Source organism: Cetorhinus maximus, chromosome 19, assembly GCF_964194155.1.
Source record: "Cetorhinus maximus chromosome 19, sCetMax3.hap1.1, whole genome shotgun sequence".
Taxonomy (NCBI): Eukaryota; Metazoa; Chordata; class Chondrichthyes; order Lamniformes; family Cetorhinidae; genus Cetorhinus; species Cetorhinus maximus.
In genome coordinates this window covers 67,049,386-67,073,960 of record NC_135897.1, presented here as the reverse complement: position 1 = coordinate 67,073,960, position 24,575 = coordinate 67,049,386, and the positions used below count along the sequence as shown (strand labels likewise).

General features: G+C 42.5%; 1 protein-coding gene across 4 annotated transcripts in view; it reads left to right on the top strand.

The window, feature by feature from the left end:
- Positions 1 to 680: 680 nt before the first annotated feature.
- LOC144693871 (UAP56-interacting factor-like) overlaps positions 681 to 24,575 on the top strand; it is a 33,312-nt gene continuing 9,417 nt past the window's right edge. For 2 of the 4 annotated variants that reach the window (XM_078563993.1, XM_078563991.1), the window contains exons 1-6: positions 681 to 799; positions 10,085 to 10,228; positions 12,865 to 13,022; positions 15,403 to 15,512; positions 15,797 to 15,893; positions 19,439 to 19,497. In XM_078563993.1, coding sequence (XP_078420119.1) covers positions 739 to 799; positions 10,085 to 10,228; positions 12,865 to 13,022; positions 15,403 to 15,512; positions 15,797 to 15,893; positions 19,439 to 19,497 — 629 coding nt within the window. In that variant the 5' untranslated portion in view covers positions 681 to 738. Of the gene's footprint in view, positions 800 to 10,084; positions 10,229 to 12,864; positions 13,023 to 15,399; positions 15,513 to 15,796; positions 15,894 to 19,438; positions 19,498 to 24,575 lie in introns of all 4 variants that reach the window. The other 2 variants (XM_078563992.1, XM_078563989.1) reach the window with 1 other exon arrangement.

The following is a 24,575-nucleotide window of genomic DNA, read 5'->3' as shown; positions in this document are numbered from 1 at the left end:
AACAAGCTAAAGAGTCACTCATGACTCATGACATCCCAGATAGACCATGGGCGAAGTTTGGAGTAGACCTTTTCACTCTCACTGGCACTGATTATCTCGTCACAGTCAACTACTATTTAGACTACTGTGAGTTAGACTAGCTGACGACAATAACTACCATTGACATTCCTCTGAGAGGCAATGCCAGGAACCAGCGGACACCAGGTGAATACCTAACAACAACCTGCACATGTACCATTAAAACTCTTTAAAGACTGTGTGCAATGCGTGTGTAGGGACAGATGAAATTGGAACAGACTAGAAAGAACAGTTTTTTATTCATGTGTGATCATTTTCTTTATGGACTATGTATGTTGAGTAATCTGCAAATGATAGGGCATGCATTTTTTACATCAAAAGGGGGATGTTTGGATAAATACCTTTGTACACTGTGGCTTGGCATACTCGTGACCTCTGACGTAATTTTATGTAAATACATGTTTTTGGGCAGTAGCCATCTTTCCACACCACATGGAACATTCTATTTATTTAAATATGTCTGCAAACTTGCATCACTGATTTTCTCACTTTAAACAAAAACACGCTCAGCTGACACTTCGTGTTCTCCAGGTCTCCCCAAATTAGATTTTAAAAAATGCCTGCGGTGACGTATTTCGACCCTTGTACGTAAGGTTGCGTGATGAGGTAGGCGCTGGACGTAAACGTAACGGCGGGTGGGAAGCCGGAGGGACGGTCGCCATGAACCGGAATGTGGCGGTAGTGGGAGACACCTTGCCTGACAAGCTTGACATGTCTCTAGGTGAGTGGAAAGATCGCAGCTGGTGCACCTGGTATCTCCATTTTGGGATGATTTGGCCCAAGGAGAGGAAGATTGATACCCGGGGTACGAGTGAAATGTGTGAGCATCGAGGCCGTGGCCTGGGCATCCTCGGGGACCCAGGGACAACATGGGGCTGTTAGAGGCAGAGGGAAGGCGGTGTGCGTGGCTAATGAATGTGGACAGATGCGGAATCAATCCGCTGAAACTTTAAATGTTGCTGACGATTTATGTAGTGATAGGCAGAACTCCAGTCTTCCTTTCTGTAATCCTAGAATTGACGAGTTTCTTTCCCTCATATTGGGGCGGTTTATTGGAGTGTAATATAAACGATATGAAATATAATAGATTAAACGTGATTGTTATGAATTTGTAACTAGCAACATTTGTAAGTGTGTGGACTATATATCTCGTCCCAGTGATGTTTCCAGCCCCCCCCCCCCCCCCCCCACCAAATCTACTTTTATTAATTTTTCTTGAAAAGGAATTGGAAGAACTGACATGGAGCTAGGTGTTTTCTTCTTGCACTTGGGCTTTTTTTTGCCTTTTAACTTCGTGCTGAAAATTATGGCCATGACAGTTATGTTTACTGCTCTGGCTAACTTTTGTATGTCCAGCAGTGAAAGATGCAAGTTATCTGTGCAACTTTTGGTAAGTATATGGAACAGTGAATATAAATAGAAGCTAGAGTAGGCACTATTGCCTCCTGAGTCTGCTAATATAAGAAATTGTGCCATTTAAGGACATGGGTGAGACTTGACCTCAACACTGCTTTCCTGACTGGTTTCCCATAAAGTTCAAAAATCTAGCGATCTCAACCTTGATTATGCCCAATAACTGAGCACCAACAGCCTGATAGCGAATAGAATTCCAAAGAAGCATAATGAGTGAAGGATGTCCTTTCCATCTCGGTATGAAGTGGCTGTTCTCTAATCCTTATACAATGCCCTAGAACCATAGAAAAGTTAGTGTGCAGAAAGAGGCCATTCAGCCCATTGTGTCTGCACTGGCCAGAAAAAAGAAACTAGCTGCTCATTTTTAACTGCATTTTCCAGCATCTGTCCCATAGCCTTGCAGGTTATAGCACTTCAGGTGCAGTTCCAGGTACTTTTTTAAATGAGTGTTTCAGCTTCAGCCACCAATTTAGCAGTGAATTCCAGACACACACCACCCTCTGGGTGAAAACATTTTTTCCTCATTTCCCCTCTAATCCTTCTACCAATCACCGTAAATCTATGCCCGCTGATAATTGACACCTCAGCTAGGGAAAAACAGGGCATTCAGGAAAGACCTATCTAGGCCCCTCATAATTTTGTACACCTCAATCAGGCCACCCCTCAGCCTCCTCTGTTCTAAGGAAAACAGCCCTAGCGTATCCAATCTCTCCTCCATAGTTGCAATTTTTTAGCCCCAGCAACATTCTTGTAAATGTCCTCTGTACTCTCTCCGAGCAAATATGCCCTTCATGTAATGTGACCAGAACTGTACACAAAATTCCAGCTGTGGCTTAACCAGCATTTTATACAGTTCCATCATTACATTCCTGCTTTTGTATTCAATATCTCACCTAATAAAAGAAAGCATTGATATGCTTTCTTACCTTCTTATCCACCTGTCTGCCACCTTCAGGTCTCTCACTTCCTCAACCCCTCACAATAACTTCCTGTTTATTGAGTATTCCTTTGTTTTGTTTGCCTTCCCCAAATGCTCACACTTTTCCAGAATGAATTCCATTTGCCACTTTTCCGCTCACTCAACAAAACCATTAATATCAATCTGGAGTCGACAGCTATCCTCTTCACAACAGCTACACAGCCAATTTTTGTGTCACCTGCAAATTTCCCAATCATGCCTCCCACATTTAAGTCCAGATCATTAATATATATAACAAACAGTAAGGTCCCCAACACTGAACCCTGTGGAACGCCACTGGAAATGACTTTCTATTTGCAAAAACATCCATTGACCATTACCCTTTTTCCTGTCACTGAGCCAATTTTGGATCCAATTCGCCACCTTTTCTTGCATCCCATTGGATCTCACTTTTCTGACCAGTCTGCTATGTGGGACCTTGTCAAATGTCTTTCTAAATTCCATGTAGACAACATCCACTGCACTACCCTCATCAATCCTTTTTACTTCCTCAGAAAAGTCTAAGTAAGAAAGACACAGATCTTCCCCTGACAAAACCGTGCTGACTATCCCTGATCAATCCATGCCTTTCGAAGTGACATATCCATGTCTCTCAATTGATGCCAATAATTTGCTGACCACAGAAGTCAGACTAACTGGCCTATAATTTTCTGGCTATCCCTCGCACCCTTTTTAAATATTGGTACAATGTTTGCAGAACTCCAATCTTCTGTTACCTCCCCTGTATCTAGTGAGGATTGGAAAATGATCCTCCAAGCATCCACTATTCCTCCTTGGATTCCTTTAACAGCCTGGGATGCAATCCATCCAGCCCTGGTGATTTATGCACTTTCAAGAATGCCCATCCCACCAGAACTTCCTCTCTTATGCATATTGTATCTAATATTTCACACTCCTCCTCAACTAGAATGTCTGCATCATCCCTCTCCTTTTTTAAAAAATTCATTCATGGGACGTGGGCATCACTGACTAGGCCAGCATTTATTGCTCATCCCTAATTGCCCTTGAGAAGGTGGTGGTGAGCTGCCTTCTTGAACCAGTGCAGTCCATGTGAAGTAGGTGCACCCACAGTACTGTTAGGAAGCGAGTTCCAGGATTTTGACTCAGCTACAGTGAAGGAACGGCGATATATTTCCAAGTATGGTGAGTGGCTTAGAGGGGATCTTCCAGGTGGCGGTGTTCCCATGTGTCTGCTATCCTTGTCCTTCTAGATGATAGTGGTCGTGGGTTTAGAAGGTGCTGCCTAAGGAGGCTTTGTGAGGTTCTGCAGTGCATCTTGTGGATGGTACACACTGCCGCCACTTGCGTCGATGGCCGAGGGAGTGAATGTTTGTGGATGGGGTGCCAATCAAGCAGGCTGCTTTGTCCTAGATGGTGTCAAGCTTCTAGGGTGCTGTTGAAGCTGCACTCATCCAGGCAAGTGGAGAGTATTCCATCACGCTCCTGACTTGTGCCTTGTAGATGGTGAAGACAGAAACAAAGTACTCATTGAGAACCCTGCCCACATCTTCAGCATTAATGCACAAGTTACCACATACATTTCTGATAGTCCCTGCCTTTTCCTTAGTTATTCTCTTGCTCTTGATGTACTGGTAAAACATATTTGGGTTTTGATTTTACCTGCCAATATTTGTTAGTATCCTCTCTGCTTTCCTAATTTCCTTTTTTTATTTCACCTCTGTACTCCTGTAGGCTTCCCACAGTATTAAGGCTTTTTGTGACTGTCCTAAGCTATCTCTTTCTGCTTTATCTTACCCTGTATGCTTTTGGATAACGAGGGGGCTCTCAGTTTAGCAGTACCACCCTTTTTCTTTTTGGGGACATGTCTACACTGTGCCTGTAGAATCTTGCTTTTGAATACCTCCACTGATTTGACACTGTTTTTTTCCCTTCTAGTAGCTGTATCCAGTCCACTTTCACGAGATCACTTCTCACTTTCTAAAATTTGTCTTCCCCCAATTTACAACTTTTACTCCAGTTCTACCTTTGTCCTTTTCCATAATGATGCAAAATCTAACTGTATTATGGTCGCTATCTCCAAAATGGTCCCCACTGCTACTTCATCCACTTGCCCAACTTTATTTCCTAAGATTAAATCTAGCCCCTCTCGTTGGGCTTGTTACCTGCTGACTGAAAAAGTTCTCTTAAATGCAGTTCAAGAATTTTGTGCCCTCTGTGCCCGTCACACTGTTCGTAACCCAATCGATATTAGGGTAGTTGAAGTCTCCAACTATTACTGTCCTATTGTTCTTGCACTCAAATTTGCTGTAACTTCCTTCTACTATTTGGGTTCTATACTACACTCCTCGCAGTGTGGCTGCCCCTTTTTTATTTCTGAGCTCAACCCATATGACCTCATTTAGTATATCATCTGTCCTCACAGCTGTAATTGTTTCTTTAACCTATAATGCTACACCCCCACCTTTTTTACCCCCCTCTCTATCCTGCCTGAAAATTCTATATCCAAGAATCTTGAGCAGCCATTTTTGCCCCTCCTTAAGCCAAGTTTCTGTTATAGTGATGATATCATGCTGCTATGTATCAATCTGTGCCCTCAGTTCATCGACTTTATTTGCTATACTCCTTGCATTTACATTTACATCTTTAAACACTGCCAAATTCCTGTGATGTGCACTTTTTAACCTCTGCTGCTCCTGTCTTTGAAAGTCACTCACTAATTCTCCATGTCCCGTTCCTTGCTTGGAATTTGCCCTCGAGTTCCCAGCTCCCTCCTAATCGAGTTTAAACCCCATGCCCAGCCCAGCCCAAACAGCACTAAGAAATCTCCCTGCGAGGATATTCATCGCAGTCTTGTTCAGGTATTGACCATCTGGCTTGTACAGATCCCACCTTCCCAAGAGCTGATCCCAATGCCTCAAATCTGATGCCCTCCTTCCTACACCAGCTTTCCAGCCATGTGTTCAATCGCTGAAATCTCCTATTCCGATACTCACTTGCTTGTGGGACTGGGAGTAATACTGAGATTACTGCTTTAGAGGTCCTGCTTTTCAGTCTGTTTCCTAGCTCCCTGAAATCTGCTTTCAGGACCTCATCCTACCCAAGTCATTGGTACCAAGGTGGACCATGATGTCTGGCTGATCACCCTCCCCAAGAAAACTGTCCTGCAGCTGCTCCGTGACATCCTTTACCCTAGCACCAGGGAGGCAACATACCATCCTGGAGTTACGTCTATAGCCACAGAAATGCTTGCCTGTCCCCCTAACAAACAAATCCCTTATCACTATTGCTCTTTCCCTCTTCTTCCTCCCCTCCTGTACAGCAGAGCCACCTGTGGTGTCACAAACCTGGCCCTGACTGCACTTCTGAGGAACCAATGCCCTCACCAGTATCCAAAATGGAAAACCAATTGGTGAGCGAGACCCTAGGGGACTCCTGCACTACCTGCGTAGTTCTCTTGGACTGCCTGGTAGCCACCCACTCCCTTTCTGCCTCAAGGCTTCTAAGCTGTGGGGTGACCGCCTCTCTGAACGTGCTATCAATGGAGTTCTCAGCCTCGGGGATGCGCTACAGTGACTCCAGCCGCCGGCTGAGCTCCAAAACCCAGAGCTCAAGGTTCTGACAACTGATGACGCTTCTTGCACATGTGGTCCTCTAGGACAGCGTCCAGGACTTCCCACATATTACAGGACACACATTCCACATAACTGAGCTGTCATGCCATGGCTTAAATTTACTTTCTTGATAACTTTATTTTACTTTTGTTTACTTGTACTACTTTAATTTACTTGCCCTTGACTTGACTTTACTTCCCTATTGATGTGTTTCTTACTGAAATCTAAATAGCTCCTTCTTTACAAAAAAATGCATTTTTCTAATTTTTAGCTACTTGAAGACCCTCCCTAACAGCAGTTTCTCACAAACCGATTAACTTATGTTTCTCCTGTGATGTCACTCTTGGATGTTTTCAAAACTTAGCCCCCTCGTGCAGTTTTAACTCCAGGTCTCCTGCAGGCTGACAAAGAAGAAGAAAAGGGCATCTCCCTCCCCATCTCACCGAACTCCCTTCTCACCAAACTCGCAGTAATTCCACGCTGTACCAGTTGCACTCCATGACAGGGCACTTAACCTCCCTTATTTTTACTATGGAGATTCAGAATAATCTGACAGTTACAGAACCAGATTAGGCCAGTTACTTAATTTGCTGATCTCACCTGCTTTCCAGCAGAGGGCTTGATCTGCTTGATTAGCCCTCCCCAAGCCTATAAGAAACTTAAAACTTGAAGACAGTAAATTTAAGTAACATGCTAAATTGCAAGCAAGCAGTGCTAGATTTTATAAAAGATTAACCCTTAAAATTTAAAATTTCACTCCCTTCTCATTAAACTCGCAGTAATTCCACTCTATACCAGTTGCAGTCTGTAACTCCATGCCCTGTAGCTCTAGATTCTCCAGCCAGGAAAAACAGCCTCTCAACATCTATCCTGTCAAGCTTTCCGAATTTTATGTTTCAGTGAGGTCACCTTTCATTCTTCTAAACTGCTGAGAGAATAGGTCCATTCTGCTCAATATCTCCTCCTAGGACAACCCCTTCATCCCAGAATCAATCTAGTGGACTTTTGTCGCACCCCTCTCAGACAAGTATAATCTTCCCTGGGTACGGAGACCAAAATGTACACAGTACTCCAGGTGTTGTCTCACTGAAGCCCTGTACGTTTGCATCAGGGCTTTCTGACTCTTTTACTCCAAACCCCTTGCAAAAAAAGGTTAGCATACCATTTCCTTTCCTTAATGTTTCCTGTTCCTGCATTTTAACACTGTTTCTTGCACAAGGACATCCAAATCCTTCTGAACAACAATATTTAACTGTTTCTCACTATTTAAAATAATTTTTTCTGTTCTTCCTGTCAAAGCAAATACACTCTCATTTTTCCACATTCTCCATTTGCCACCTTGCTGACACATTTAACCTATTTATATGCCTTTGCAAACTGTTATCTTCACAGTTTACTTTCACACCTAGCCTTGTATTGTCAGCAAACATGGATATATTACACCTTGTTCCTTCAGCTAAGTCATTAACATAAATTATGAATAGTTGAACCCAAGTATTGATCCTTGCAATGCCGCATTAGTAATAGCTTGCCAATCTGAAAATGACCCATTTATTCCTTCCGTTTTCTGTCCTTTAACCAATCCTCTGTCCATGCTAATGTATAACCCTATTACTTGCTATGCATGAAAATATTACTTCAAATAGCACATCAAATATACTGCGTATTGCTTTAGTGTTGTGTATGCTTGTTTGACAAGTAAGTATGGAGATGAGGCATGACTACAGCAGAATTGTACTAGCCTAAGCATTATGACCTCATCATTGCCTAATTTCCTAAGGGTGCCCTCCCAAACTAAGACCCCCTTTAGTCTTGAACTGCTCCCTTTTCTATGCTGCAAATAGGTACTTTTGTGATTTTGCAGGTTTAAATGGCATTGACGTTGTACAGCTCCAGTTTTTTCCTAATTTGAATCCTTGCAACTATGTTGCCTTGCAAGGATTTCCAGTGTCCTGATTCCTTAAGATTTCTGTATGACTAAGTTGCTGCTCTTCATTTGATGCTGCACTATGGATGTGTGACACATATTCAATGAGTTGCTTCTTGGCAGGACTGCACATTTAAGCTTTTAACATTTACATTGAGTAAGCACAAAAAAGTTGTAGCCTATGAGGATATATTTTGTTAATTTTGGTAGGCACTTGATATTACCAGTCTAATTAGGTATGTAAACAGTAAAACACCTGCAATCTACTGACCAGTTAACTGAACCAAATGTATTTTGAGACTGCTGCTCTTTTGTTTATTGCATGTCAGTTCTCCTTTCCCATTCTTCATACCCATCAAATTGAGCAGTTATGCAACAATTGTACATTGTACAACAATATTGTAGCTCTAAACCTTATACAAATACAGTTGTTTATTGATTGGTTCGGCTGCCTAACTAGTCCTATCATTTCATTGCATCTAGGGGATCAGATAAAGGAACTGGAGTACACCAGTAATCCTTGTAACCAACCCTTGAGCCTAATCTGATTGTCGATAAGATGATGGCTGATCTGTACCTCAATTCTGTTGACCACTGTACCTTTGTATCATTAAGTCCCATTGATCTCGATCTCAAAAGTTCCATTGTTCCAGCATCTGCAACCTTTTGGGGAGATCATGCTGCTACAAACAGAAATATCCAGTGTTTAAGGGCAAGCAAGAATATTTCCACAAAGTTTTAACCCGCACTTAGTGCCCAGAGGTGTGCTAACGGCTGTTCTGAGGTTCTTTTTTTCCCCCGGTATGCCATGTGTGCACTTTTTGAAAATTATTAAGGGAACTCTTCCAAGTCAACTTCTGGCTGTTTGAAGCATATAAATATTACAACAGCTTTGAAAGAAACATTGTTCTCTGAACAGCTCTCAATGCTGCGAGGTGTTCTATTGTTTTCACTGGACATTTGGTTTAATGGGGAGGATCGAAGGTGGGTGTGTTACTCAACACTTAGATACAATAACAACTCTGAATTAGTAATGGCCAAGAGTTCACTCACAAATTTCATCTTTTTTTTAAAGAAGTTTTCCAGTTCAGCAAGGTTTCAGTGATCAAGGTTTCATGGCAGGTTATTAATCATATGGCGCTTAGAATTTGTGTTCTTTTTGAGTAGCATTACATAGTAATGATCATTCCTTATGTTTATGTTAGTTTTATGTTGATTACTGGATATGGATGTAGTTTGTTATATACATATAGGTGTGTTGGGATAAGCAAGTGGGATGTTGGACCAAAGAGATCAAGGAGTTATTTTTTATTCATTCTTGGGATGTGGGCTTCGCTGGCTAGGCCAGCATTTGTTGCCCACCCCTAATTCCCCTTGAGAAGATGGTGGTGAGCTGCCTTGTTGAACTGCTGCAGCCTAAGTGGTGTAGGTACACACAGTGCTGCTGGGGAGGGAGTTCCTGGATTTTGACCCAGCGACAGTGAAGGAACGGTGATATATTCCCAAGTCGGGATGGCGAGTGACTTGGAGGGGAACTTCCAGGTGGTGGTATTCCCATGTATCTGCTGCCCATGTCCTTCTAGATGGTAGCAGTTGTGTGTTTGGAAGGTGCTGTCTAAGGAGCCTTGGTGAGTTTCTGTGAAATATACATTTCTATTTCCCAATTTTCTCTCCCTTTCCTGAAGGGGCTAATTCTTGCTGGAATGCAACTCCTTTGGTGCCAGGCACCTTTCAGTACCATGCCAAGTTGCCTTTTGTCATGTGCATAACTGGACCATAAGCATTAGCTGGCTGTATTTGATTTTGCGAGATACCACAGTCAAGCTTGACAGTCTCCTCACCTGGCAACCATTGTTGCATTTGGAGGAAAAATCACTGGATACGTTAGAACAGGAACTTTAGTATAATGTCCCTCCTCTTTCCAGTTTAGGGTGCTGGAGCCGTTTGCAACGTCCCATCTGATGCCCTGATGGGGATCAGACTAACTTGATGATTAAGCTGATTTTAAGGTAGCTGCTGTAACTTAATTAGTGTTTAAGTTATATTTCTTTCCATTGCATATAACCCACTTGTGAAACATCTTTTAACTGTTGACTTTATATTGTGTTGCAACAGATGACATAATTAAACTGAATAAACAGCAGCGGAATGTAAAGAAAGCTCTGCCACTGAAGGGAAAGCAGGCATTAAATGGATCTCTCCATTTCAAGATGCAACAGAAAAGATCAAGTAGTTGGCGTGGAATCCCACAGCGATTTGGTAAGTTTAGAACTTGTGAAATTGCTATTAAGCCCAGAGCATCTCTTATCATAAATAACCATTTCAGTAAGTTGAGAGATCCCTGAAATGCTGGAGCGTGCACAAGTTAAGCAAACCTGGAGACTTGTCATTTGGTACCCTACTATACTCCTGCACTGTAAAATCAAAGGATAAAGCTTGTGCAATCTGGACAAAAATCTTAAAAAAACAGATTCATATTATTGTCTTGCTTGTAAGTAATTATTTGTGTCAATATTCCTTTGATTGCTGTGACTGAGAAAACTAAAGGACCTTTTAAACAGTATAGAACTGTCTTGTGGGGATTGGTTAGCTCAGTTGGCTAAGTGGCTGGAGTGTGGTGCTGTGTGTTGGGGAAAGAGGGTGTTGTAGTGGTAATGTCACTAGACAAGTAATCCAGAGGCCCAGGTTAATGCTCTGGGGAAAGGGGTTCAAATCCCACCATGGTAGCTGGAATTTAAATTCAATTAATACAATCTGGAATTGTAAGCTAGTCCATGAAACTTGTTGTAAAAACCCATCTGGCTTACTAAGGCCATTTTAGAGGAGGAAATCTGCCATCCTTACCTGGACATGTGACTCCAGATCCACAGTAATGTGGTTGATTCTTAATTGCCCTCTGAAATGGCCCAGCAAGCCACTCAGTTCAAGGGCATTTAGGGAAGGGCAGCAAATGCTGGCTTGCCAGTGACGCCCACATCCCATGAAAGAAATTAAAAATGCCAACAGCATAGGTTCGATCACCGTACTGGCTGTGGTAGCTCTTGAAGGCCTGCCTCCTTGCCTTTCCTCACACTTGATGTGGAGTGTGCCTCTCAAGCTGCATAACTAATTGTGTCTCTCTAATGGAGGGAGATACCTTTGTGGATGATGGCTAATTACCATAAAGTTGTCTTATAAACATTCCAGATAGCTTAGCTTAGTTGATAAATGTGTGTAACTGAACCATACAGACCGAAAAAGGGTTCCAGGTTTACGCCTAGTTCAGTGCTGTTTGCCAATCTTTGTCAGTGCAAACGTAAAGGTTTCAAAGGTTAATATTGCGCCCTACCCTGTTCCTGGTTCATTTGTCAATGCTGGAAAGTGCATATATGGATGTTGGGTGAGGATAGAATATGGGTTGACTGTAATGCTGCAGATGGGCAAAAAGGCTGTGAAAGCTCTTGAGTCTAGGTTTGTAGAATCATGTTAGTGAGATAGTGGAGGGTTTCTGCCATCCATCTAATTGGTACTGCAGTATGAGCTGATGCTGTGGAGAGGAAGAAGAAAATTGCTTTTGAGAAGGATGAATCGGTGTTATTTAATGATGTTTGGAGAATCTTTTAAAATTCTTTCATGATTTTGAGATCTCTTAAATTTCAGTAGTATTGAGAAGGCACTCTGAATGTGGAGGTGTTGGTTTTTGAGTGCCATGATAAAATTGCTGCATCACTGATTGCATTGTTTATAAATTTCCATTTTTATTAAGATTCAAGATTAGCATAGGTGACAAAAACCTTTACTATTGTGATGGGCCATGTGCTTTTGGGGGAAATCTGTATTTTATATTGGGGTGATGGTCCCTTTAAGAACTAGGTTACTCTGAAAGATGGTTTCTTGTAAAAGGCAACTTGCTTCCCTTAACTGATCATGTGACCAAGCTACCCGGGAGATAAACAAGAAATTAATTCCGGCGGGGTGGATGGTGGAGGTTGTGGTAGGTGGGAGTAGATTCCTGTCGAGCTCTGTTTTCAAGTAGTTCGGTTTGAAACAACCTGGCTGCAAGGAACATCTCTTTCAAGCAGATTTCAGTTGAAATTCTGTGTGCTGGCTAAAAAGGTTTAAAATTCTCAATAACTGAAGGGCTAGAACTTCTGGGATAGCCAAGCTGAGAAGAGATTTCCTAGATGCAAGACTCCAGAGGTAAAGAACATTAGAACCAGGAGAGCCCTGACCTGAGCTGACTATGCTTACGATGATAATGATGCCTGTGTTGAACTTTCTTGGGAGTATAAGTCAAAAAGATATAGAAGGAAATTTGAGTTTAAGAAGTTTGGTTTAGAGCACATTGCACTTCTAATATATTTAGCATAACTATCTATTTAAGAGAGAGTTTAGTTATTAGTATTTATGCTCTTTGACATTTGCATTGTAAAATTTGTTTGTTTTAAACATTGAACCTTGTGGCTTTATTCTTTTAGCTAATACCTGGGTTTTCAGATTTCCAAAAGAAAAGAAAATTGTTCCTGGTCTCCCGTCTCTACTGAGATCATAACACTATCTCGTCATTTAATGATATAGGGATTTCAAACTGACTTGTTGATTTCTAAGATCTACTTTTCAGTCTTGTACAGATTTGCTACAAAATTATTGTGTGGGGTCTTAAATTAGTTCGCATTTTACTTTGATCCAAAGCATCGAACTACAAGTGTTGGGTTTAAATTTATCATTCTAATTCAAAAATGATCAGATGATGGGGTATGTGAGAAGTACATTCCATGGAAATGAGGCATTTTGTTGGTGCTAAACTGCATTTCTTCAGTCCAACATGTTTTACGAATTCTCCATGTGTGGTATTATGAGCACACTGATTGAAATTGAAAGGTAAAGATAAGAAATGCTTTCATAAACCATTACAGGAACAGCTGCGAACAGACAAGGACCAATGGGAAAGAGGAGAGGTTCTGGACCGTGGAGGAGGCGGTTTCAGGGTGTAATAACTGGCCTGGCAGCAAGAAAAGCTTTAATGCTACGGAAGTGGACCGGCCCACTCAACAGATCGCCCCTAAGTCATAAGGTAAATTGTCCAGTGTTTCATTACTTTGCATTTATTATTTATGATGCATTCACTTGTTGAGACTAATTATTAGTGCAACAAAATCTGAAGGTTTTATGATTGGTCGTGGTTGTGACAACAGTTCATTGAAATCAATGGGAATAGTAAACGTGGTATTCCTACTTCATCCAGAGGATGGGGTAGTTACTTTTAAGAATTTTAACAAGAATGCTTGCTCCAGATATGCCATGTAAGTTGTCTCAGCTTGTTAAAACAAATGCAGCTAAAAGATTACCCCTGAACAAGACCATAGGAAATTTTCTAACAGTCCTATAACTGTTTGTGCTTTCTTCAGTAGCCTTTTTGAGTTGCCTCTATAATCAGGAAGGACAGCAATTGAACAAGAGTCACATTCACTCAGTAACAGAAGCCATGGGCAATTGAGATGATCCTGCACAGTTGAGAGGAAATATTGGGTCAGAGCTTCCGAGGAGTGGCAATCGCAGTCAGGTTGCCACTCTGCTCCTTTTTTAACTACCTTAGTCAGGAGCTGTGAACTTCTCACCCGACCTCCCGACCAGGGCCTGGTGAGAAACATGCAGAGTATCTGGTTCCCGAGTCCTCTCAGTGCAGGGTAGCAGTGTCGGGGGAAGTGAAGCCACGCCCCCTTTTTACGGCACTAGCTGCCGTAAACCAGGTAAGTTTAATGGCCCTTGTGTTTAAATGCACTTTGAGAAACCAGGGAGAAAGTAAGTGGGTAACATGGGCCGTGGGGGTGATAGAATGGGCTGGGGGGGATGGATAATTAGGGGGATTGTGTAAAATGTGTCAGGGGACTGCGTAGGATTAGTCAGGGGTGGGGTGGGGTAGTCCTGGGTTGGGAGTGGGGGGGTGGTTGGGGTAGTAGTCAGCGTTTGGGGCAGGGGTCAGGAGGGTAGTCAGGGTTCAGGGTGTTAGTCGAGGGGTTTGGGCGGGTTGGTAGTTGGGGTTTGGCAAAGGGGCCGTGCTGTAGTTACTCAGGAGTTAGAAGTGGTTTTAATCCTTCTAACCTTTCTTGAGTAACTATTCTGCTTGGAGAGTTGGAACCATCTGAAGCCTCTGATTTAATTGAGTGCTGGATGGTTTTAGGCGCAGGGTCATTGCACATTGGAAGTTTAAACATTTTTGAGGGGGTTTCCTCAGTGCATCTTCTAGTGTACCTCTCGGGTATGACCCCTTGGAGATTGGAAGTTCTGGGCCATATAGTGATGGAGCTTGTAGAGATGCCAAAATGTTGATCTTAGGTGTCCAGTATATTACCTGTTTTCTCCTCTTGTCTCCTGAAGTAGTTGGCTTCCTATTGGGATATAGCTACACAAATACCTGGTACTTTCTGGTACCTCGACTAGATGGTATCAGCAGACTATATGACTGCAAGAGACATCCCAGTCAAAATCATCCATTCTTGGCCATCTGCTGCAATCCACACTTCCCAGCCAAGGTTGTTGAACATTGATTAGGAGCGGGAACTCAAGCTGATTCCTCCTCCTCCTCCCCCCCCCCAATGTCTTTAATTTAGGGGCACTTATCGCAATTGTGAAATATTTAGTATTTTTGCATTGTGTTGTAGTTTACTGCCAGTTGATGGTGTTGATGTTGGAACTAAGAATTACTTGTACTGGCTCCATTTAATTTCTGAAGGAGTTAATACTTAGTTCTTAGGATGTGGGTGCTTTGCTGATATTTATTGCTCATCCTTAGTTGTCCTGAGAATGTGATTAAGCTTCTTCAGCTCAGGGGCTTGCTGAGCCATGTCAGAGGATAGTTAAATCAACCACATTGGTGAGAGACTGAAGTCACATATGGGCCACAATGCATAAGGATGGCAGGTTTCCATCCCTAAAGGACATTAGAAAGAAAGAACCTATAGAACCTTTCACAGCCTAAAAATGTTTTACAGCCAATTAGTGAACCAGTTGCATTTTTATAGCAATCCAACAGTCTTGGGATTAATAGTCTAATGGCATGATCACTACATCACTGTTCCAGGTAGTAATTTGTAGTATTAAATTAAATTGAGGTTTAAAAAAAAGTAAATAAAAGTGAAACATGGTGTAAGGAATAGCTGCAAGCTAACAATGCAAGAAGAAAATTCAGAATGTTTAAAGTTAAAAGACACAGAGTTAATAAGGGATAAAGTAAAGATGTTGAACTGATAAATACAAGAAAGTTGAAACTAAACCGATCAAAATATAAAGGAAATTCAGCTTTCGAGACAATTTACCTAAGTAAATTGGTACATTTTGGTGTGAGGTTTGATCATAAGAAATCTGATTGCATCTCTCTCCTCCCTTCCTGCTCCCCATCCTTTCCTCTAGGCTGTCTGTATTTGGTGTTGATTTCTTCTAAATGATTTCAACAGGCTGGACAGAGGTCAAGAGCTCCGCTCCAGAGCAGCACACCAGTAATGACGCAGAATGAAGGACAGTGGAGATACATGCCAACTCTGCATTCTATGCAGCTAAAGAGGAGGTGAGGAGATGGTTGACGGTGCTATATTTGAGGTACTGAAAGGAAATGGCAAATGAATTTGCCAGACACTCTTTGATAATGGACCATAAAGGATAAAGTAATTCTACCAAGTTAGGACCACAAATGTTACTGCAGCTGAAGAAGATTCAGATAACTGACCAAAACTACCTAAGTAATTATTTTTCAACAAGGCTGAAGCAAACATTTCTGGAATTATATTAGATTTGTCATTCTATAAGAAAATGTCCTTGTAGTCTTGATCCTCTGTGTCATATGATTTTCAGGAATCCAGTGCAAACTAATTCCTTCAGGACTCCAGCAAAGATGCAGCAAAACAAAGAAGTGCGACAGGCAACATTTCTTTTCAAAAGAGGCCTAAAGGTATGGAGGAATTCGCTTGAAAGAAATAGCTCAATGTCTCTAGTTCAGAAATTCCTATTATTTTCATTAATATGTGATATCTATGAATAGACATTGATTACAGAGGCAATAACTGTGGCAGTTCACTTTAAGCAGTGAGAGTCTTCATGGACATAAATGCAAATGGACATAAGTGCAAAAGCATAAAGAATGAGAAAGGGTTTTTGCCCCATCAACTTTAGAACTTTAGTCTTTCTTTAGATGATCTACACTCTACACTGCTTATGCTTCCTCATCAAAGAAAATTCCCCCAAAAATTTGATTTCTTCTTTGCCCTCTGTAGACAGCTTCCTGAACAGCAAAGGAACCAATGTATTTTTCATTCATGAAATGTGGGCTTTGCTGGCTGGGCCAGCATTTATTGCCCATCCCTAGTTGCCCTTGAGAAGGTGGTGGTGAGCTGCCGCCTTGAACTGCGACAGTCCATGTGGTGTGGGTACACCCACAGTGCTATTAGGAAGGGCGTTCCAGAATTTGACCCAGCGACAGTGAAGGAACGGTGATATATTTCTAAGTCAGGATGATTTTATGCTGTGTCGTAAATGGTATGAAGTTGAATGCCAATGCAAATCAGTTTTGAGAAAAATGTGGCAAACTCCAAAATAAAATCCATCAGTCCACATTTTGAAAGCCTTTCTTTATTGATTTGAGTATCTTTTTGTATGTCTGTTTACTTAATGTGACACTCGGATTTCTCTAAGTTAGTGTTTTTCTCCCCCTACCCGCCATCTCTTCTCCCAAACCTTTTGACTCCTTTGCTGATGGCCTTGATTTGTGCTGGAATACAATTCCAAACACATTGGGTATCCTTTGATATTTTTTGCCCAAGTAGTCGTTCTGGTGGTAGGAATCTGAATTTAGTGCCAACAGTTAACTAAAATACCTCAAGGTCAAGTAAACTCACTTCCATTTTTGGGGGGAATATTGAATATATTGAATAAGGAGTGTGAACCATGTCTAATTTCCTCCCCCTTATTTAAGGGGATACTGGACCAATTGTGATGTCCTTCTACCTTGTTAATGACATTTTTTCTTTTTGTTGAGTCTCATCTTGAAAATTTTTTTTGCTCGATCTGAGATCTGGTCGTGTTTTCTTCAATTTTGTTTAGTAAATGCCTGAAGCTTCCATATGCAAAGCTTATAAATTTGAATAAACCTTCATACAAAAGCAGGTGATGATGGTCAGTCCGCATTTATTACTCATTCCTACTTGCCTTAATGGTGGTGATGGATCCGTTATACAACTGAGTGACTTGCTAGGCACTTTCAGAGGACAGTAAGAGCAAAACATGTAGTATCGACTTATAGATATAGACCAAGTGGGGATTCACAGATACCCTTTTCTGAAGAATATTGGTAAAACAGTTGGGTTTGTACAACAATTTGGCACAATCCACAAGGAGGTGAACAACGGTCTCTTCCCCACCACAGCCACCTCGAGGGCAACGTGCAGAGGGGGTGAGACTCCTGGCGTGTAGGAAGGATCTGACGGGGAGGGCCTTTCTCACCACCAGCCAAGCCACGTCTTGGTGCTTGTTGGAAAATTCTGGCAATGAGGCATTCTGCCAAATGACTTTGACAGTCTGCTCGGGGAACCATCCCACAGGATCCACCCTCTCCTTTTCCCTCAGGGCCTCTAAGACGTTACGTGCTGACCACTGCCTGATGGACTTGTGGTCAAAGGTGTTTTTCTGCATAAATTTTTCCACGAGGGACAGGTGGTACGGCACGGTCCAACTATTTGGAGCGTTCCGTGGCAGCGTGGCCAGACCCATCCTTCGCAACACCGGGGACAGGTAGAACCTCAGCACATAGTGACACTTGGTGTTTGCGTACTGAGAGTCTACGCACCGCTTGATGCAGCCACACACAAAGGTGGCCATCAGTATGAGGGTGATGTTGGGCACGTTTTTTCCCTTTTTATCTAGAGGCTTGTACATCGCGTCCCTGCGGACACGATCCATTTTCGACCTCCAGATAAAGCGGAAGATGGCTCGAGTGATCGCCACCACGCAGGAGTGTGGAATGGGCCAGACCTGCGCCATGTACAGCAACAGCGAGAGTGCCTCACACCTGATGGCCAGGTTCTTACCCGCAATGGAGAGGGAGCGTTGCTCCCACATGCCCAGTTTCCTTTTCACCATATACACTTGCTCCTTCCAGTTTCTAACGCATGCCCTGGTCCCTCCGAACCATATCCCCAGCACCTTCAGGCCGTCAGCCCTGACAGTGAAGGGGACAAAGGATCGGTCAGCCCAGTTCCCAAAGAACATGGCCTCGCTCTTCCCACGATTTACCTTGGCTCCCGAGGCCAGTTCGAACTGGTCGCAGATGTGGATCAGTCTGCACACCGACAGCGGATCCGAGCAGAAGACGGCGACATCCTCCATGTACAGGGAGGCTTTTACCTGAGTGCCTCCACTGCCTGGGATCATCACTCCTCTTATGTCCGGATCCTTCCTGATGGACTCGGCAAAGGGTTCTATGCAACACACGAAAAGAACAGGCGAGAGAGGACAGCCCTGCCTGACTCCAGATTTAATCGGAAAGCTATCTGTTTCCCACCCATTGATTGAGACTGTGCTACTGATGTTAGTGTAGAGCAGTTGGATCTAATTTCGAATTCCCTCCCCAAACCCCATTGCAAAGAAGGTCTGGAGAGAGATGCAGTGGTTTCTGTCGAGGTTCATCCTGAGCAGTTCTGTGACACAGGACTCTGTGCTCTACGAGCTGTTCCCAGGGACACACACCGAGACAAACATCAACTGCAGCTGGAGGATCATCAACTCGGTGAAAGACGTGCTTTGGTCTGCCCGAAACTTGTTGGTCTTCCAGCACAAAGAGTTGTCCCCGACCGAGTGTTGCGGACTGGCACAATCCAAAGTCCAGGACTACGTGCTGAGGGACGCACTAAAGCTTGGGGCAGCTGCCGCAAAGGCGCAATGAGGAAGGGTCGCTGTCTAAGACCTTTCTGCCACAGCGCACCGAGGGGCTGGGAACTGTTTAAACCCCCTCAGGCTGTACAGCTCAAAATGAAAGGCTGTAAATGATTGTAATATTGTTTGTACTGATGCACCTGGTGATACATTTTGTAAAAGTTGAACTGGATTGTACCCTTGAAATGGTGTTTTTGAAATGGTTTGGAATGTGGTTGAAGATATTTTGAATAAAGTATATTTTTGCAAAAAAAAAAAGTTTGTACAACAATTTGGCAGCTTTCGTGGTCTTTATCTTTGGTTGCGTTCAGTAAGTTCAATTTCACAGCCTTATGTGATGGGCTTTGAATACTATGGATCCTATCAAAAAAGTCGGAAGTTTTCCACAAATGTTGATTTATTTATTTATTTTGCTTGCAATCTGTGGGTCTCTAGATTCCCTCTTTTTGACCACTGTTAGCAGAAGATTGTTTTTTGTTTTGAAAAGGGAAATAGGACTAAACAATGATATTGTTGGCTTTGTTTATATCTGAAAGCAGTAATGCGTCTGAAATGTGCTATTAAACACAGGTGCATATGCAAACTGAACAAGGGGTGAAAGGAGGAGCTACTAAGAAAAGGACACAACCGTAAGTTTAAACAATGAACAAACTTATGAAAGAACTGTTTATATCTAATTGTGAGAAGTAATTTTAATGTGTTCAAGTTACAGGGTTAAACCCATTAAGTCTGGTGCTGAAAAGAATCCGACATTCTTAAATCACAAGATTGTACTTGATTTATTTAAACTGCTACCATGCATTTGTTTTCTGAATTGATATAGGACAAATAAGATTAGAGAAGTGAATGTGTGACTCAGACTGGTGTGGGAGAAGTGAGCTCTAGTTTGTGAGGCACTGGTACCAGTACTGGGGAAAGTGGGGGTAGTACTGTTGGGAAGGTCCATACCTGAACCATGCTGGGACTGATGTTCTAGTGAGCTGCATAACTAGGGAAGTGGAGAGGGCTCTAAACTAAATACTGGGAGCAAAGGATCAAATTTGGGAAGGTGTGGTAAACCAAAGAGTAGAGACAAGGCAAGAGAGAAAGGTACTAATATAGGAAATCATAAACAAACCATGACAGGAAGGGACAGAGAGTACAAATCAGAGTAAATCAGCAAAGAGGGCCAGACATTGCAAAAATCATTAAAGGACAAAATTGAAGACTCTGTATCTAAATGCACGTATGCCTTTGAAACCAAGCAGATGAACTGATAGTGCAAATAGAAATAAATATGATCTGATGCCATTACAGAGACATGGCTGCAGGATGACATAGATGGGGACCTGAATGTCGAAGGATATGTGACATTTAGGAAGAACAGGAAGCTAGGAAAAGGTGGAGGGGTTGCTCTGTTAATAAATGATGGTATTGGCACATAAGAGAGGGATGACCTAATTTCAGGAAGCCAGAATGTAGAAGCAGTTTGGGTTGAGCTGAGAAACAATAAAAGCAAAAAGTCACTTGTGGGAGTGGTGTACAGGCCCCCTATTTGTATATGATAGGGCAGAGTATAAAAGAAGGAATAATGGGAGCTTGTTAGAAAGTACAGTGATAATTATGGGGAATTTTAATCTACAGATAGACCAGAAAAATCAGATGTGCAAAGGTAGCCTAGATGAGGGGCTCATAGAATGTTTTTGTGTTAGTTTCTTGGAACAGTACGTCTGGAGCCACCCAGAGAGCATGCTATACTAGACCTGGTAGTGTGCAATGAGATGGGATTAATTGACAACCTTATAGTGAAGGGACCCTAATACGATTGAATTTTACATTCAGTTTGAGGAAGAGAAGAGTGGGTCCAAGACTATTATTTTAAACTTAAATTAGGACAATTATGAGAGCATAAAAGCAGAGCTAGCTAGAGTGAACTGGCGGATGGGGTTAAGGGATACATCCTTGGAGATGCAGTGGCAGACTTTTAAAGTGGTATTTCAGAATACACAGAATAGATACATTCCAATGAGAAAGAAAACTTCCAAGGGGAGAACCCAATATCCATGGTTAACTAAAAAAGTTAAAGACAGTATAAAACTTAAAGAAAAAGCATATAATTGCGCAAAGATGGGTGGCAGGTCAGAGATTGGGGAGAATATTAAGAACAGCAAAGAATGACAGGATTAATAAGGAGGGAAAAAATAGAGTATGAGAGAAAGCTAACTGGATATATAAAGACGGATAGATGTTTACAAGAAGAGTTAACAAAGCGAGCATTGGTCATATAAAAAGTGAGTATAGGGAATTAAAAATGGAAAGTAAGGAGATGGCAGATGAATTGAAAGGTATTTTACATCAGTTTTCACTATAGAGGATACAAGTAACATCCCAGAAATAGGTGTAAATCAGGAAATGGAAAGGAGGGAGGAACTCGGGAAAACTAAGATCACCAGTGAAGTGGTATTGAGCAAATTGTTGGAGCTACGGGGCTGACAAATCCCCGGGTCCTGATGGACTTCATCCTAGGTTCTTGAAAGAAGTGGCTAGTGAGATAATTGATGCTTCGGTTTTAATTTTCCAAAATTCACTAGATTTGGGGAAGACTCCATGAGATTGGAAATAGCAAATGTTACTCCTTTATTCAAAAAAGGAGGAAGACAGAAAACAGGAAATTACAGGCCAGTTAGCTTAACATCTATCAAAGGGAAAATGTTAGTTACTATTGTTAAAGATGTTATAGCAGGGCACTTAGAAAAGTTTATGGCAATCAGGCAGAGTCAACATGGTTTCGTGAAAGGGAAATCATGTTTAACCAATTTATTGCAGTTCTTTGAAGGAGTCACATGTGCTGTGGATAAAGAGGAACCGGCGGACGTCCTGTACTTAGATTTCCAGAAGGCATTTGATAAGGTGCCACATCAAAAGTTATTGCGGAAAGTAAAATCTCATGGTGTATGGGGTAACATGCTGGCATGGAAAGAAGATTGGCTAGCTAACAGGAAACAGAGGGTAGTCATAAATGGGTCTTCTTTCTGGTTGGCAGGATGTAACGAGTGATATGCCACAGGGATCAGTGCTCGGGCCTCAATTTCTTACAATTTATATAAATGACTTGGATGAAGGGACAGATTGTATGGTTGCTAAGTTTGCTGACAACACAAAGATAGGCAGGAAAGTAAGTTGTGAAGAGGACATGAGGCTACAAAGTGACACAGGTTAAGTGAGTGGGCAAAGACCTGGCAAATGGAGTATAATGCGGGCAAATGTGAAATTGTCCATTTTGGCCAGAAGAACAAAAAAGAAATGGTGAGATTGCAGCGCTCTGGATTCAAAGGGATCTGGCTGTCCCTGTGCATGAACCTCAAAAGCTAGTATGCATGTACAGCAAGTAATTAGGAAAGCTAATCGAATGTTATCGTTTATTGTGAGGAGAATTGAATGCACAAGTATGCCACAGTTGTACAGGGCACTGGTGAGACCATATCTGGAGTACTGTGTACAGTATTGGTCTCCTTATTTAAGGAAAGATGTAAATGCGTTAGAAGCCATTCAGAAAAGTTTTACTAGGCTAATACCAAGGATGGATGGGTTGTCTTAGGAAAGGTTGGACGGGTTAGGCTTGTATCCACTGGAGTTTAGAAGAGTAAGAGGTGACTTGATCAAAACCTTTAAGATCATGAAGGGTCTTGACGGGGTGGATGATGGAGAGGATGGAGATGAGGGGAATTTTTTTCTGAGGGTCGTGAGTCTTTGTGACTCTGTTCCTCAAAAGGCAGCGGAAGCAGGGTCTTTTTGAATATTTCTAAGGCAGAGTTAGATTCTTGATTAACAAGGGAGTGAAAAGTTATTGGATAGGCGGGAGGTTACAATTAGATCAGCCATGATCTTATTGAATAGTGGAACAAGCTTGAAGGCTTACTCTGCTCCTAGTTCGCACGTAACCCAATATAGGTATAAAGTTCAAACTATATGGCTCCTGATACTAACAGATCTGTTCTGATTTTTAGAATTTATCCCCCGGTGAGTCAACAGTGCTAAGAAGTGCTTTTTTTCAAAAGCTCCGAATTTACACAATCCAAACAATAAAAATCTGGAATTAAAAGTCTAATGATGACCAAGAAACCATTGTCGATTGTCATAAAAACCCATCTTGTTCACTAATGTCCTTTAGGGAAGGAAATCTGCCATCCTACCTGGTCAGGCCTGCCTGTGACTTCAGATCCACAGCAATGTGGCTGACTTAAATGCCCTCTGAAGTGGCCTACCAAGCCACTCAGTTGTGTCAAACCACTAAAAAGCCTAAAAGGAATGAAACTGGACAGACCACTTAGCATCTTCCTAGGCACCAGAAACAACAATGGCAAACTCAGCCCTGTTGACTCTGCAAAATCCTCCTTACTAATAACTGGGGGCTAGTGCCAAAATTTGGAGAGCTGTCTGACTAGTTAAGCAACAGCCTGATATAGCCATATTCATGGAATCTTCCAGATAGTGTCTGACATCACCACCATCCCGGGCTATCACTTGTCCCACTGGCAGGACTGACCCAGCAGAAGTGGCAGCATGGTGGTATAGAGTCAGGAAGGAGTTGCACTGGGAGTCCTCAACATCGACTCCGGCTGGACCCCATGACGTCTCATAGCATCAGGTCAAACATGGGCAAGGAAACCTCCTGCTGATTACCCCTCAGCTGATGAATCAGCACTCCTCTATATTGAACACCACTTGGAGGAAGCACTGAGGGTGGCAAGAGTGCAGAATGTACTCTGGGTGGAGGAGGTCAATGTCCATCACCAGGAGTGGCTTGGTAGCACCACTACAGGCCAGGCTGGCAGAGTCCTAAAGGGCATAGCTGCTAGATTGGGTCTGAGGCAGGTGGTGAAGGAATCAACAAGAGAGAAAAACATACTTGACTTCATCCTCACCAACCTGCAGGCTGTGGATGCAACTGTCCATGACAGCATTGGTAGGAGTGACCAACTCACAGTCCTTGTGGAGATGAAGTCCTGTCTTCACATTGAGGATATCCTCCATCGTGTTATGTGGCACTATCGCCGTGCTAAGTGGGTTAGATTGTGAACAGATCTAGCAACTCAAGACTGGGTAAACATGAGGTGCTGTGGGCCATCATCAGCAGCAGATTGTGGATGGATACAATTCTGTAACCAGGAGCAGCACCAGGTATTCCTAAAAATGAGATGTCAACCTGGTGAAGCTACAGCACAAGGCTACTTGCATGTCAACAGCATAAGCAGCAAGTGATAGATAGAGCTAAGCGTTTCCATAACCAATGGATCAGATTGGAGCTCTGCAGCCCTGCCACATCCAGCCATGAATGGTGGATAACTAAACTGACTGGAGGAGGAGGCTCCACAAATATCCCCATCCTCAATGATGGGGGAGCCCAGCATGTCAGTGCAAAACATAAGGCTGAAGTATTTGCAACAATCTTCAGCCAGAAGTGCCATCTCAGTCTCCTCCTCCGGAAGTCCTCAGCATTACAGATGCTAGTCTTCAGCCAGTTCGATTCACTCCATGTGATATCAAGAAACAGCTGAAGACACTGATACTGCAGAGGCTATGGGCCCTGACTTGTGCTCCAGAACTTGCTATGCCCCTAGCTAAAGCTGTTCCAGTACAGCTACAAAACTGGCATTCATTTGGCAATGTGGAAAATTGCCCAGGTGTATCCTATACACAAAAAGCAGGACAAATCCAACCTGGCTAA